Here is a 17,731-nt window from a genome sequence, read left to right as displayed (position 1 = left end):
TTCTAGTAACGTAGACTGATTTGATTAAAACCAGACCATTAAGAACTACGACACAAATTCTTGACTTCAGGCTTATATCGAAAATGGCATGCATACTGTAACTGTCTGAAATAATTACCCTTAATATTTCTTAATAAATACTTTAAAATTGCAGTAAGAATTAGTTTAAATGGCAAAGGCGTTTTATCAGTGCAAGTATTCATTCTAGCTATGTAAAAATATATGTGTGTATAGATATAAAATCCTAATTTATCATCTTAATGATATTACCATAGCATCTACATCAAAGAACATGTCAATGTGAAGTTTTCTGTGATGTAATTTCAATTGAAAGTCAGCTCAACAGCAAGACCAAAATAAAATGAACAGACTATTTGCTAGCAGTATTTCATTTTATAAGTATCACAGCATTGTATGCAGCATATGAAACATTTATAAATCTTGAAGGTCAAACTGATAATGTAAATATTAATAATACATAAGGAAGTGAATATATGCGGTAATTTACAGCAATGCTTCTTTATTCTTTAATAGTCTGGAGACATAAAGACTTGCAATATTTCAGAAGAATCTACCTGATTTGTGAGATACTATAAGATCAAGAAGTTGCCGTCCTTCTTCTACAACAGCTTCCTTTAATGCGCAGTGGCTATCTACATTCAGTTTAAAACTCTGCAAAAAGAAAGAGATATGCTTATATATTTATTTAAGTATCAAATGGTATGGATACATTTTAATATAAAGAATATGTGGGAAAAAATTGCTATTGTTATCAAGAACCACCATGCTATATACCCAATAGCCTAATTAATTTTCAATACTAAAAGCTATTGATATTTTGGAATTGAATTCAAAATGTTTCCATTAAATTACCAAAGTGCATCTGGTTGAAACAGCTGACAAATCTAGAAATTCATTACTTTTTATGAAAAGCCAGAGCCCGTAGGCTATGTCTGGAATAATAGTGTCCTATAAAATATACTGTTGCAGCTATCTTTTTCAGATGTATTTCAAATACTGGTGAATGAACTATTTAAATAAATGTATGCAGTATTAATAGAAAATAATGCAACAAATTAATATAGTTAATCTGCTACAGCTTCTTTTTTCTTCGTTCTATAATAGTTGAGCTGTATTAGATCTCCACTGTGCTTACAGATATAATTAATATTGCTGTTTTGCAAAAGCTCTCTGCAACTATTGTATTTATTCTGGTGAGAACTAAATTGCATTTTTACAATTACACATAGCAACACAATGAACTATAAACAGTCTGTGCAATGATCTACTTACAAAGTCAAAAATTAATCTCTGCAAATAAGACCTGCTGCTTTTAATTGATTTTGTTTTTTAACATGAACAGAATACAATTTACTTGTTTTTATACACTTACAATACTCAGTCAAGGGGGGAATGTAGACCCCTACTACTTCATCTTCCTAGTTTTCCTCACAACCTATTAAAATGTTAGGCCTAACAAAAACATTATTCTTCCCTAACTCAGAAGTCACTTATGGTAACAAATGTACTTTAAGTAACTACATTTTTATAATTGCCCATCTCTTTTCAGGAACACTTCCTTGTCATATAGATTGAGAAGGCTAAAATGTGTAGGATTCTTTTCTTGACTCTAAGGAACAAACCTGAATATACTATTAAAAATACAGTGGAGAAAGAGCTGAAGTCAGTCCTAGATCTCTGATTTCAATTGATCGATCAATCAATAATTAAATGTTATACTGTACCTTTAAAAAGTCTATCATCCCATATTCTTGGCTAGAAACCTTTCTAAAAGGTGATTTCCAACTGGTAACCAATATACTGTAATTAATGTGTAGAATAATGAATTTTGTGAGTAGTCAAATAAGTTGCATAGGAAAATATGTCAATACATACAAGAGCCTTATGTCAGCAGCTGCAAATTTGCTGGGAAATTAGATGGAAGACAATGGTACATGACTATATTTGTCAGTTACAAATGTTTCTGCTGAATCTCACCTCCTGAATTCATCCATGATAGTAGATAGAAAAGCATATCTTTAAGATATATAATGTGAGAAAAGGCCCTAGAGTCAGATCTTGTGTGTAATTTTAACTGTAACTTACAGTCCCTTTACCCTGATTTGCCCTATAATTGCCCTTTCTCAAGCTTTTTATATTCCATGGTTTAGTTCTTTATATTTCTTGTATAGTGAGATGGGCAGTGTATAAATTTGATTAAATAATAAATAAATATTTTGAATTAGTTCTTTTGTTGATTTTTCCCTCTCATTAGTATATGAAGAAGCCAAAACAGATCGCTTAATTCTTAATGCTGGTAAATCAGGCATTTATGGACATTTTCCATGATGGTCTATTTCCTGTCCCCAAACCTATTTTTTTGCAAATTTCTAATAGTCTCTAGTTGCTTTTTATTAGTATTCATTTATTGATTTAATTAATTTGATTTTAGTGTCATCCAGTGACTCTGGGCAGCTCACACTATAAAAGCAAAGTGCAACAAAATAATAAAACTACAATAAAGGAAATAACAAACAGGAATTAACAAAACAGCAGTTTGGACAACTCTTATCAAAACATATACAACACATGTCAAACCCTTGAACAAGGGAATTCCACCCACCCTACTACAAGCACTGGGAAGCAGCAGGTCTTTAATAATGCCATTGAGGTGGGAGCTGTCCAGATCTCACGCAGGACCTTATTCCAGAGGACAGGTACTGTGACAGAGAAGGTGCACTTAATGGGTCCTAAAAGATGACATTGTTTAATTGGGGGGACCTGGAGTATGCCAACTCTGTCTACTCTTACCGGCTGGGCAGAAACCACAGGAGATACATGATCCCTCAAATAACCAGGCCTCATGCCATGTAGGGTTTATAGGTGATAACCAGCAAATTAAAAGAAGGTTGTCCACCTTGGCTGATTATAATATGACTTAGTGCAGGTCCTATATCCAAGCTGTTAATAAAACAGATACTTCAGCAAATATTACAGTTGTACAGATTTAGGCATCATTAAGTAAACTATACAGTGTGAAACCAATTGTTATAATTGTTGATCTGCAATGAACTCAACATTTATATATGACTTAGTGAATAGTTAAAATAGTTCTGTGGTAGAAAATGACCACACTGCTGGCACTTCATGAGTACTTCATTACAGATAATTTATATTCTGTAGAAACCATATTATGATTTAATTTAGAACATCATAACGTGAATACTTGCATGCATGAATCCATCATATTTGTGTCTCAGTTTTCTTTTGTAAAAGCCAATCTGGTTTTCTTTTGCAAAAGCCAATCTAGCCATTAAAATGCTTCCATGTAAAATGATATGAACATACAACAAAGAAACTTCATTCAGAAATGTCATCTTCACATAGCTTAATCCAAACACGACTTCATGTATTATAGACTTTTTCCCCTCTATCATCTCCCCAACAATTCTCAAGTTGATTCTCATAGCTTTGCAGAGTTAAAAAAATATTAGAGAATGTCTACCCCTGTTCAACACAGAATCTGCAATGCAGCATAAAACTTCAGTGCTCCTTGCCCATGGTCACCTAATCTCATTTTATAGACTTCCAGTGAAAGCTAGTTTTTCTACTCCATATAGGTCTTGTTATTAGAAAATATATCCTACATTTTAGTTGAAATCTGTTTTTGCTCTTGAAGGGAGGAGGAGGAGGACAACTGGGGTTTCCTCTTTGTAGATCTTCATAAACGGGCAAGGTATATTTTATGGAAGACTATCAGTTAAAAACTGTATGAATTCTTCCATCTGCCAGATATAGCTGTATTTATCATCACCAGTTCCTTCAGCAAAGCTGTTTTGGTACAGTTTGCTGTGTGGGAGTGAAAAAAAAGCTGTACTACATATCCTACCTCTAATAGTTCTTAGGAGTTAAATAAACAGGGATTTTCCTAAAAATTTCCAAAAGCCCATGCTCAAAGTTGTGCAGTACTATTTTTGTATTTTATAGCACTGAATTTGTCACACAGAACGAAATAATGATTTTCTCTATTTTAGGAACTTAATTTAAGCCTTTTGATTTTATACAAATATATTTACATAACTTTAATATTATTAAGCGAATCATGCTGAAACCTAGATAAAAATTATCCCAAGCCAAAAATATAAACTAGATCAAGCATTCCCAGAGAAGGGAAAAACCTGGAGTCTTACTGCAGCTACTTTTCTTAAAGCATTACTTTTCATGAAACCTTTTTTTTTTTTGAGAATTCCTTTCATAGATGCAAGCTTGAACGAGCTCTGACAATATTTAATTTACTGTTTACTTAAAACAGGCTTGTGTTGAATGGTTTGTAATCATGCACTTCACAAGAGATGTACATGAAGGCGCCTCATATAGCGAAGAAAACCTAAAGGACCCCAGAGGAGTTTGGGTAATTTTATATAATTGAAGCACAGCATTGATGCAGCTGGATGTGATGCTGCCTCAAGATGATGTAGATGCGTTTGATAGGAAAATTGGAAAAGATGAGGTATTCTTCTTCATTAGAAAAAATAGACTTGCTGCCCTAGAAAAGATTCATTTAACATAACATATCAAGTACACAATGCAGCTTGATTTACAGGTGCACCTATTAACCAGTAATAATGTTGACTGAAGAAGAAAATATGATGAATAAAGATGGGCCAAAACTCTGGGGCTTGATTTGCAATTTTACAGTTGCACAAAATTCAGTCTAATTTGCTGCAAAGCACAAATAGCAAAATCTAGCAATAGATTAACCAATAACACATTGGTCTTAAGGGGGAAACTATTTTCACAACCTGCAAGTGTCACAGCAAACAAGAGCAAAATAGATGGTAGCTGTTTGCTATATTATTTCCAGTCAGGTATGTCTTTTTCTTCTTCAGTCATCAAAGCTGAGTTTATCACTTTCCAGAGAAAACTATCCAGACTGAGCAGCACTGGCATTTAGGAACACCAACTGAACAGCTAATGTGCAATAGTCCTACTTTTCAGCTTACCTTAGACAACTGGCTGGCCATTTGGAAACAAAATAAGGAACTAAATAAGTCATCTGATCTAGCATAGCTCTTCTTACATTTTTATAGCTGGTCCAAAGACAACAATTGTCTTTCATAAGCACTGAACAATTACTTCATCTGAAACTGCTGTTGTAAATTTGAAAGGCCTAACATAATTTTGCAGGTTTCTTGATGCAGTTTATGCCCTGATGGAAAAGGAGACTGATTTTGTATTGCCAGTGTAACTTCTTTCAGGTATTACAAAAATGGGTCAACGTTCACCAGGTGGGCAGTAAGGATGAGCTTCTGCTGCCTCTGAAGATCGCAACGCCTGGTTTTCCCATGTATTGTCGGCTTTTGAAAGATGATCCAAATGTCCAGTAAATTATCTGAATATTCATTCCCAGCAATTTAATAGAAAACATTGCTAAAGATACAAGTGGCTGCCTCTGCTGTACATCTTCAGTGGGGGTATCCACAAGCAGCCTTAAGCCGCTTGTCTTCTGTGCTGAGCCAGCAGGAAATGAAGCTCACTTAAGATATTCCTGTTTGGCTTTCAATCCATTGCTCAGTTTTGGCAATGATGCTGGCCATGCACTCTGTCCAGAGAGCAGTTACCATTGGACTTAACTGGTAGATTCCCCTTGTGTCTTTCCCACTCTTACCTATACTGGAAAATACACACCAATCACATTCCTTTCTATGTATAATAAACTGTACAATACCCTATTTTATATGGTTTATGACTATGTGATTTATAATTTTGAATGCTGTGTTCAGCTTGGAAAGTAGAGCTGAGAAAGGTATGGAGAGGACCAAACCAAGTAGTCATAGAATGATGACTCTATAAGAAACATTACATTGAAGGATAAAACAAGTAAGAAGGTGAAAATGGTTGACATATATAAAATTAAGACTGGTGAAAGTGGATATGAACAGGTTTTTCTCCCTAAAAATTGGAGTAACCCAGTACACTTGAATAGTGGGTATTCAGAAGATAAAAGGAAGAAATGCATTGCAACAAGATACAGTGATGCTCACTAGCTTGGACAGCTCCAAAACAATTATCATGGAGAATAGAACTAGTCTTTATATTTATCATATTTTCAGTTTGTTGTTTATTCGTTTAGTCGCTTCCGACTCTTCGTGACTTCATGGACCAGCCCACGCCAGAGCTTCCTGTCGGTCGTCAACACCCCCAGCTCCCCCAGGGACGAGTCCGTCACCTCTAGAATATCATCCATCCACCTTGCCCTTGGTCGGCCCCTCTTCCTCTTGCCCTCCACTCTCCCTAGCATCAGCATCTTCTCCAGGGTGTTCTGTCTTCTCATTATGTGGCCAAAGTATTTCAGTTTTGCCTTTAATATCATTCCCTCAAGTGAGCAGTCTGGCTTTATTTCCTGGAGTATGGACTGGTTTGATCTTCTTGCAGTCCAAGGCACTCTCAGAATTTTTCTCCACCACCACAGTTCAAAAGCATCGATCTTCCTTCTCTCAACCTTCCTTATGGTCCAGCTCTCGCAGCCATATGTTACTATGGGGAACACCATTGCTTTAACTATGCAGACCTTTGTTGTCAGTGTGATATCTCTGCTCTTAACTATTTTATCGAGATTGGTCATTGCTCTTCTCCCAAGGATTAAGCATCTTCTGATTTCCTGACTGCAGTCAGCATCTGCAGTAATCTTCGCACCTAGAAATACAAAGTCTTTCACTGCTTCTACGTTTTCTTCCTCTATTTGCCAGTTATCAATCAAGCTGGTTGCCATAATCTTGGTTTTTTTGAGGTTTAGCTGCAAGCCAGCTTTTGCACTTCCTTCTTTCACCTTCATCATAAGGCTCCTCAGTTGCTCTTCGCTTTCAGCCATCAAAGTGGTATCATCTGCATATCTGAGATTGTTCATGTTTCTTCCAGCGATTTTAACTCCAGCCTTGGATTCCTCAAGCCCAGCATGTCGCATGATGTGTTCTGCGTACAAGTTGAATAGGTAGGGTGAGAGTATACAGCCCTGCCGTACTCCTTTCCCAATCTTAAATAAGTCCGTTGTTCCGTGGTCTGTTCTTACTGTTGCTACTTGGTCGTTATACAGATTCTTCAGGAGGCAGACAAGATGACTTGGTATCCCCATACCACTAAGAACTTGCCACAATTTGTTATGGTCCACACAGTCAAAGGCTTTAGAATAGTCAATAAAACAGAAATAGATGTTTTTCTGAAACTCCCTGGCTTTTTCCATTATCGAGTGGATATTGGCAATTTGGTCCCTAGTTCCTCTGCCTTTTCTAAACCCAGCTTGTACATCTGGCAATTCTCGCTCCATGAATTGCTGAAGTCTACGTTGCAGGATCTTGAGCATTACCTTACTGGCATGTGAAATGAGTGCCACTGTTCGATAGTTTGAACATTCTTTAGTGTTCCCCTTTTTTAGTACGGGGATATAAGTTGATTTTTTCCAATCTGATGGCCATTCTTGTGTTTTCCAAATTTGCTGCCATGTAGCATGCATTACCTTGACAGCATCATCTTGGAAGATTTTGAACAGTTCAGCTGGGATGCCATCGTCTCCTGCTGGCTTGTTATTAGCAATGCTTCTTAAGGCCCACTCAACCTCACTCTTCAGGATGTCTGGCTCTAGCTCACTGACCACACCGTCAAAGCTATCCCTGATATTGTTATCCTTCCTATACAGGTCTTCTGTATATTCTTGCCACCTCTTCTTGATCTCTTCTTCTTCTGTTAGGTTTTCAGTATCTGAGGTGATATTCTTCTGGATAACAACTGAGGTCATAAGCCAGAAGGTACTCCTACAGTCATATCCTGCTTGCATGCTTCCTCATGGTATCTTATTGGCCACTATGAGAATAGATGCTGGATTAATTAACCCTTTGATCTTTCCCAGCATGATTCCTCTTATGTTCTTAGGGCATAGCCACCACTGAATGTACTACTGTTGGATATGTATATGATACTAGTGTGAAAGGCACATACGCAAATATATCATTCTTATTATGTAAGCATAGAAATATCCTACTATTGTAATGACTCTCCTCCAATCCAATGCTGATTAAAGTCCATGAAGGGAGAAATTACACATCCCTTCCCTTTGTTCAGAGAAGAAAATCTTGTGCAGGCACACACAAAAGATTTTCTTTCGCAGCAGCATGAGTTCAGCCAAATGTTTTATGTGAGGATCTATCCAAGACTCACTATGAAGAGCTTTGTCATGTGTCTCACATAATGAGTTCAGGCACCTGCTCCTTCAAATACTCTATCAGGATAATTTTGACACTGCACTTCATGGGAATTTAATTTCATAGACTTTTGCTTAAATAGAGATTAGAGTTTCTGCCAAAGCAATATCAATTGAAAAGTTGACATTATAATTAATATAATATAAAGCAATGACTAGTTCTATCTTTCAACTACAAACAAGACACTACATTAAAATTTTGCAGTGTAATCATATATGTATCAATTCAGAAGCAAGCCTAACTGAATTCAACACACCCTAAAGAAGTGTACAATTGTGCAGCATGTCTATTGAAAGGAAGCCTTACTGAGTTCAAGGAGACTGTATATGGGATTGCAGCTTAATTCACGTACCGTATATTATGGTAGACCACAAACGTTAATTGTTTTGAGCACAGAATGTTTGGTATTGAAAACTAACATATTGCCACTATCTGGAACTCAGATTTGGATCTCTACTCTACAACTTTGTCTGTCTGTCTGTCTGTCTCTTTCTCTCTATCATCTATTGTTTTTGTCTGCAACGGATTCAAAATTTCTTCATGCAAATATAGTTGTTGTATATTCCTTCCAGCATTATTTGGGGTTTTGCATAATGGCAACAGTCACCACATTATAGATACATACACTATAAAAAATGTTTTAAATGATCTGACATCACAATTTAAAATGCAAAAAAATAGGATTTTTTAAAATGAGGACTTAATTAATATTATAAAAGTTTTTGTTTAAAATTATATTTATTTGTATGAATACAATTTCATTGATTTATTACTTTACTGGCTTCTTAACCCAGGTGTAGCATTTGTTCTACTACTTGCACTTACTTAAAAGATCAAGGGATTCTGCCTTTTTCCCCAGTTCATGAATTGGCTGAATTTTTTATTAATACATCTACACTATGTATTTCTGCAAAGCCCAAACTATATATAATAGATAATGAGGGTCAGGATAATAGCAGTAAAGAAACTTTTTTCATCACTGATTTCAGTAACAATGTAATTTTGTCCTACCAAGTGCGTTTCCAGGTAGAGTTTAAGACTGTCCGTCTCTGCCTTTGGAGGAGTCCAGTTTTCCGTGGTTTCCATGGCTTCACTTAACCATTGAATGAATTCATCCAACTTGCTTACAAACCCCTTCCAGAAGAGAGAACAAGAAAAGACATAGTTGTTAAAAACATTGTAAATAAGTAGTGTAATTGCAATACAGCTCTGCATCCTGTAACTAGCTGTGTACTAAAAGAATGTGGTGATGAGGAAGGATGGGAGAAAGGGATTGAAAGAGTTTAGGGCAGTAGTGAACTGGTGTATAGATTTCTTGTCATAAACATGCAAAACCCCTATTTCATTAGAAGCAATTTTGGAAATCTATGTGTTTTTATATTGCAACAAAGAGAGAAAGAGAAGGATAGATCAGCCATGCCAAGGTTTAGGAAACGAAGTAATAAATATAAGGAAGCCTACATTTATGACATATTTTGACTCTCAGAATTTTAAAATCCATTTTATAAAGATTTTTTCATGGATTAGTACTTCTGAGAATAATTATATCTGAACAGAAAATGTGAAATGTGAGCTCTTTTGTAACAGCTGATTTGCCATGCTATAGAATTAACTAAAGGTAATCAAATATCAAGATGGTATCCATACAATCAATATTTGCATCTCAGAGAACACATTACTCCCATTTTATTGAAGTTGCAATGGCTTCCAGATCATTTTTTAAAATTGCAGTGTATCAGAAAGCATAAAGCCTTAAATAGTTTGGGATCAGATAATTCAGTCTTCTCTCACAAACTGATGATCATCTGCAGTACTGCACCACATCTGCTATCAGAGTCATGGCTGGCTGGGTGCCGAAGAGGTTCTGCTCAGCGTGCAACATGGACATTCCTACAGAAGCTTGCTTAGCAGCTTTATTTATTTACTTATTTATTTACTAGATTTGGCTGCCCTAACTCCAAAAAGACTCTAAGGGGTAGCAAATTAAATAGACCAACCTCCCTGACAGCAGATGTTCTCCAGATGTGTTGGATCAACTCCCATAATCCTTATGCTTTGTGGGAATTAGGAGAATGGAATTCCAACACATTCAGCTGATTTCAGAAACTGAAATAACTCTCCAGCCTTCTGTAATTTATTTTGATTGACTGCATATACTTGTATTGATTCTATTTATGTTGTAAGTCACCTGAGAAGCTCTTGCAGGTGAAGATTTTTGAAACGAAGAGGTAGCAAGACTGAGACAAAGCCACTTGGATAGATATACAGACACAAAAGAAAGACTCTATGGATGGAACTGGTGATGAATTTCGTGGGATAAACTGTTACTTTTGTAAGAAATGTGAGACAATGGTCCCAGCCCAAAATGTCTCCCATGTACCACCTTGAAAAAAATCTTCCACAGGAAGTTACAGAATATCTATGTGAAATGTTCATCTGCATCTTGGCACACACCAATAGTAACTAGCAACTCTGGGTTATAGCACCAAATAACCTCCCCCCACCCCCACCCCGCCCATTAAAAATCCACTGTGAGCAATCAGAGTTGGAGCCATTAGAGACAGGAAGCTTTATCTCTTATATGTTTTTCTGTCCACTTTTTACATATCCTCTTGTGCAGTGCTGGAAGGATTTTTAAAAATTCAGAAACAAAGACAGCTGGAGAACTCCCATTTGGTCCCAGCCCAAATTCTAGTTTCTGACAAAATCACATTTTGTTGTACTATCTGGGTTTGAAAGATATGCTAGTTGGATAATCTGCATATGGCATGACTGACCCTTCCTTCCTTCCTTCCTTCCTTCCTTCCTTCCTTCCTTCCTTCCTTCCTTCCTTCCTTCCTTCCTCCCTCCCTCCCTCCCTTGTAATTGACTTATGTGCTACACAGTTACTGGATGAACTTATGCTGGAACCATACAACATACAGAAGGTGTTTGTGCATATCTCTGCCTAGTTAGGGATATAGAAGTTAAACTTTGTTCTCAGTATACACACAGGGCAAGATGTGTAGAATCATTTGTTCTCAGTGTACATGACCACAAGGGGGAGGGGACTGTAGATAATAAGAATGAAATGCTGCTCAGAATAGACAACTATAAAAACATTTTGAATACATAAACATTCTACACCCTATTAATAAACAATCTATAATTTGGGACATATATTTTTAACATATGCTAAATGATATAAATTTATATCATAATTAATATTTAAAAGCTGAAATACTGAAGCACAACGCTAACACAGAACTGATAAGCTAGAACCATTTATTAAATAATACAGACATTCCTCTCACACTGTCAGCAGGGGCCATAATGTCATTATTACAAGTAAAGGTGTTTCTGGAGAACATCACTGAAGTATAAAATAAAATCCAGAAATAGATGAAAATACAAGAAAATATTACCATGGCTATATCTGTCATTGGAATAAAGTCCATTTTCCAGTAAAAATTATGAATCTCAATAAACCCACTATTTTTCAGGTAACATCTATAAAATTTTATTAAGATTATTCAAAAGAAAACAACCGTAGAAACTGAAAATAATTTAGGATGTTAAAAGCCTGATGCTGGAAATTATTATCACAGGGTGCAACATTGTCAGGTCCAAAGTGTCATTGTCTAAGTAAACAGCACCATCTGGAGGCACAACCACAAAATAGCTAAGTCATCACTAGATTTCAAAGAACTATTTAATCATAGTCATAGCCTTCTAGTCCAGTGTTTCTCAACCTTGGCAACTTTCAAATGGGTGGACTTCAACTCCCAGAATTCTCCAGCCAGCCATGAAGTCTGAAAGTTGCCAAGGTTGAGAAACAGTGTTCTAGTCATTATGAAATGCCAGCCGATGGCAAATATTGGAAATACCTAGGGGCAATGAATATCTGCCTTTATATCAGCCTTTCTGCATCAATGAGCATATTTGGAATTTTAAGCGTATATTATTGGCACTCCTACAAAATGACTGCTAGTGGGAGGTCTAATGATTCAGCAGATGGCTAGTTACATGGCTTACCATTTACAACAACCAATTACAAAACTGTCGTTTTCCACATCCAACCTTCTACCAACTCCTTCCTTGTGGGAGCTACCCTTGGTTATGTGCCCCTGTTAGGAAGAGGTGGGCACCCAACTGAAGGAAGTGCTAGGATGCACCTGTATATCATTTTATTTTCTAATAAAACTTTCAGGACCTCAGTAGCACCCATAGCTATTTTCAAAATAAATATAATGCTGGAGGATGGAATTTTCATTTGCAGGATTCCAGCTGCCCACTTTTTAAATGATTATTTTAAAAATGCGAACAACATAGGGAAAACATAGCACATGGCTTCTGGAATTCTTTCCAGCATCTTTAATAGTAGTGCCATGGGAGGTGTTTTCTTCTGTGTGGTGAAAAGGTGAAAGGTGAAAGGTGAAAGGTTCCCTGTGCAAGCACCGAGTCATGTCTGACCCTTTGGGGGGGATGCCACTTTTGCGATGTTTTCTTGGCAGCCTATAGCGGGGTGGTTTGCCATTGCCTTCCCCAGTCGTCACCTTCACCAGCAAGCTGGGTACTCATTTTACTGACCTTGGAAGGATGGAAGGCTGAGTCGACCTGAGCCGGCTACCCGAGAATCCAGCTTCCACTGGGATCGAACTCGGGTCGTGGGGAATTTCGATTGCAATACTGCTGCCTACCACTCTGCGCCACATGAGGCTGTGTAGTTTATTTATTTATTGTTCAACTTGTATACTGCCTCAGTTACTGGGGTAACTCTAGGTGGCTTATGCGTTTGGGTTAAAAAGAACAAATAGAAATAATAGAAACAACAACAACAAAAACCAAGCAGTAATACATACTGTGCCTCAGGGGAGGATAACCAGCAAAAACATACTCATAACAACCAAAATAGATGATCAGGGAGCAGATTGCTACACCTAGCCCTGGGCCTGTTGAAAGAGCCAGGTTTTTACAGCTTTACAAAAACCCAACAGGGTTTGGGTGTAGCGCTCTGCACACATGCCGTTGTACATGAAGTAACATGTACCTCTGTGATATGGCTTTTCTGCTGACCCTCATGCTGCATCGGTGTTCATCTGTATATGTGCCCCACTCTGTTACCACTGGGTACCACTTAAGTTTATATACAGTAAAAGAAGCTCTGGTATTTTCTTAGGAATTTTTATGCTGTGGGATCCAAAGCGGGGTGGGGTTTGCCCCTTAAATAAAAGCTGTTGATGGGAACCAACTGAACAGGAGGGGGCTAAAGGATGCCAAGTCCCCTCCCCGCTGGTTAGGGTTTCTCAGTTCTGATTGACTCCCACCCCTGGAATGCTCAGCCCAGATAGGGAGAAGGGGGAAGTTAGAGATTTTGGAGGAAGGAGATAGACAAAGAGCAGGAAAAGATGAACTTCAGAAGGAAAAGATACCAAGCCAGAGTCAGGGATGTCCATGGCGGAGGAGAGTTAAAAATCAAGATGGCAGCTGGCATGGTGTGAACAAAGCCCAAACACTAATTTCCGTGCATTGATGCACAGGAAAATGACCATGAGTTTTAACTATGTGATCTTGGCTGCCATTTTTTGACCCTCCCCCTGCAACCATCCTGGCCCAAGAGTAGAGGAGTGTGAAGGAAATGGAGCAGTAGATTTTTTTCCTAGTGAGAAAAAAAAAACTCAAAAAAAAAAAAAAGTTCAGGAGAATGAATCATTCCCAGAGGACATTAGAAAGTGAGTAAAGTGACCGCTTGGATGACTTTCATTGGAAGGGAAGGAGTGGTTCTGAGAGAGAGTTTCCCTGGACTGGAGCAAATGGCGCTGTTTAAGGTTATTGTTTAATAAAAAGATTGGTGGTCTCATTCCCAAACAATTAGAACCAGTAACAGTGGGGAAAGGGATACTACATAAACATTGTGGAAATTACTGCTGCCTTGAATTTTCCATCTTTCCATCCTAAACTGTCAGAATAACCATGCAATTCAACACAGTTTTAAAAAATCTCTATGTTTATTTCAACTGAGGCACTAAACTGACATTAGTCTCTCCCTCCTGCATCTGTTGGGTGGTATCCAGCCTATAGCCATGGGGACCATAAAAGCAGAGGACTCATCTTTATACCTGTTTCCATAGTAACATGGGGCCAAAACAGGGGAGTTTCAGCTCCTGTTGTGGATGTTTCCCTGGAAATTTTCTCTACCATTACAAAAGAGTAGGAAAGGATTGGCTAGAATAGTTATTATCCTAGATTTTGTCACACCATGGTTGCCTGTTTGAGGGCCTACTGTATAAGCAGGGCATGCTATCATTTCTCTTCAGGGAAGTGTAAGAAATCTAACCAATAGTAAGTGAAAATGGCCTTTTCTTGCTTCTATGCAGGGAGTATATTTTTCCCCAGCATCCAAGCAGCAGCATGACCATCCAACTGTTAACCTTTCAAGGTAGATCAGGTCAGCAAACAGACTTCACAAGAATACTAGAACTCTACTTCATAAATTTGGCTGTAATAACAGGATCTTGAAAGTCTGACAGCATTTCTCTGTCCACCCCCTCTTATGCCAAAGGGAGTCAAGGCAAGGCAATCTTTATTTTCTTTCTCACACTTTCCTGTTTTCCTGGGTTAAATTCATGTTTTCCTAATGGTAGTCACATATCTTCTTCAAGGCCATCCCCATATTCCTCTACACCAGTGCCTTGTCATTATCTGAAAATTCAGTCAAATGCCATCCTACACTGGGACAAGCATTAGCTGCCATAGTTAATATCTATATATGTTTATAGCATGGTATAAAAGAGACCTCACTCAATACATAGTATGCCCTGTTGACACTGGATAATGTTTGACCATGTAGAAAACATACAAACAGTCTTGGAATATCACGGGTTTCTGCTAAAGCAGTACTTGGGCAAAAAAACTAATCTATAACATGAACATTTAGAATTTGGGCTGGATCACACAGCTGCACATATGAGCTGGTCTTTCATCGTTTATTTTAAACTTGGGAACATGTTAACTGAATGCAGTATTGTCTCTATTCAGTATTGTTTGAGACTTGATAGTAGGTGATTGAGAAGATCGTAATATTAATGATTGTTCAGAATCAGAGTAATTGCAGTGATTGGTCTCCCAACGTATCTCCAGCTGCTGTTTAGGCTGTGGCATTATTTTTGAAGGAACAAGCAGCGGTGTCCCGTAAGTTTACATTCTAGGCTGACAGACTCAAGCTTTGGTGGCTCATACTAATCTCTATCTCTCTATCATCACCTGCTTCAAATTTGTTTCCATTTCAAGAATTCAAACTTTCAGCTCATCCCCAAAACATTATCCAGTATGGAGATGGAATAGGACAGGGGGGTGGGGATTTGGAAGATCACAGGAGGAAGAATGCAGGAATTGATCCACTGCATCACCAAGTGAGGATGTAATAGAGTGCAGATTAGTGAGGATTGGTATATATCAAGTCAATACATTTTCAGTGTGGAAGGGGTGAGTAGGAGTAGCTTGATTTAATCTAAGATAATAAAATATTGGGGTGTTCATCCCTAAGAACAAATAATATCCTGTTATCCTAGGAGATAAACTTATTAGAAAAACCAGAGTAATTCAGAGAGAGTTTGAAAAAAACCCCACAGAGCTTGTATTGAAACCTAAAGGTTTCAAAACTAACAAAAAAGGTAAGCAAAAGACCATTTTCAAGCCCCAAACTAACACATATCCAAAAGGAATGAAAGTGCCACTTCATTACACTATTTCATCTACTGATCCTAATTTATTTACACACACACACACACAAACAGGAAAACTCTGGTTTAGCTGCATGTCTTAAGACGGGTTTCTTTTCTTTACTTGGCAACACTATCTTAAGTCTTTCTTTAATAGACAGTTTTACTATGGGAACATGGAATGAACTCATACTACTGTCAGTTCTCATGACAGGCCCGAGCAGCCTTTCTGAACTTTTTGGCCCTGGAGGGACCCTTAAAATATTTTTTATGCCTCAGGGAACCCCTGCACATTCAGGCTCAAATACAGTTATAGAATGTATAAAGTTAAATTTATCAGTTATAAAATTATTATATTCTTTTCACGTGTAGGCCTGTATATATGCCTTAACAGTGTTCTTAAACTAAAAATAAAGAATGGAACTTGCCTCTCTAATGTGAAGTTGCCCAAATTTGAAATAATTTTTTAAATAAATTGTGATCTCCCAGGGAACCCCTAGTGACCTCTTGAAGAAGCCTAGGGTTCCACAGAACCCTGGTTGCAAAACCCTGGGCTAGAGGACTCCTTGGGCTCAACCAAAGCTTCTGGTAGGGCAACATGTCCTCTGACTCCCACCCATATATGCTGTATGATCTGACAGATAATTTGGGGATTGGTTTAGTTTAATTCCAAGTGGAATGTAAAAACTACATATGGAATCAATGGCATGTATGTCCAGTGGTGACCCCAAAGAGAACAGCTGGCAGGAAAACTCACTCAGATAAAGTAGCAGAGTTGAAAGGAAAGTTTGATGGATGGCAACAGTGCAGGATAGGAACATGACAACTGCAGTGAAAGATAACTAGTATGATACAATCATAGAAAACAGGATTCAGAAGGGCAAAATTCCCTTCAGGAGCTCCAACAGTTGGTCACTTATAAAATTCACTGCACACTTTCCTAATGCATACATATTTGAAGGTCATGTACACATTTTTTAATGTTGAATTGCACAATCCAACTTAGGGAAGGACAAACTTTGGAGTACACATTTATACTAGCTTAAGTTCAGGTTCAGGATGAACAAAACTTTCTCAGCAATCCTTAACGTTCTGAGCTTTCCTTTTCAAAATTGGTCCATGTGTTGGTTATCAAGCAAGGACCACTGTCCGGGTAAGCAAATATGTGTAATGGGCAGAAGGAATAACCTTAAGGAAGAGGAGTAGGAGCTGCAACCAAGACAACAGTCAGATAAAACAAATCTGAGTCCAGGGCAGGAATATAATTTGAGAAAGCATCCCAGACCTGATCTTCCCTAGTTCTCATGATTATAAAGGGAGGGTAGGGGAAAGTGTTTTCAGATTCTGTTACTGTAACCTTATAATAAAAGTAGCATTAGCATTCATAACTTGGTTTCCTAACCTGGACTACCCTGAAGGGCTGACAGTATACTCACACCAGAAATTTTCCTGAAATATTCTTAGGTATAAAGGACTTTGTGTGGTATGGGGGTTAAGGGATTGGACTACCACTGGGGACACCAGCAATGGAAACTCATTGGGTGATTTTGGGCCAGTCTCTCTCTCAACCCACTCTACCTCACAGGGTTGCTACTATGGAAAAAGAAAATTGGAGGTCAGAGCTCCTGAAGAGAAGGTTGGATATAAACCTAACAGATAAATAAATAAAGTAATTGTTGATATAGTATAACAATGGCATGCCAGTCTGCAATGTTAGGGAGCCTACACAGCATATTGATTTGCTCTCTGTTTTGCACCCAGCATGAAGTATGCATT

The 17,731-nt window shown here is 37.7% G+C and overlaps 1 protein-coding gene across 2 annotated transcripts in view; it reads right to left on the bottom strand.

Moving 5' to 3' along the window:
- AKAP6 (A-kinase anchoring protein 6) overlaps window positions 1-17,731 on the bottom strand; it is a 258,121-nt gene that overhangs the window by 156,726 nt on the left and 83,664 nt on the right. For both annotated transcript variants that reach the window (XM_063290024.1, XM_063290025.1), the window contains exons 5-6: window positions 9,267-9,389; window positions 576-672 (exon numbers count right to left, since the gene is read on the bottom strand). In XM_063290024.1, coding sequence (XP_063146094.1) covers window positions 576-672; window positions 9,267-9,389 — 220 coding nt within the window. The remainder of the gene's footprint in view (window positions 1-575; window positions 673-9,266; window positions 9,390-17,731) is intronic.

The sequence above is a fragment of the Candoia aspera genome, chromosome 1 (genome assembly GCF_035149785.1).
Source record: "Candoia aspera isolate rCanAsp1 chromosome 1, rCanAsp1.hap2, whole genome shotgun sequence".
Lineage (NCBI taxonomy): Eukaryota > Metazoa > Chordata > Lepidosauria > Squamata > Boidae > Candoia > Candoia aspera.
The sequence above is the reverse complement of the archived record's forward strand: the minus strand, read 5'-3'. Positions and strand labels throughout refer to the sequence as shown.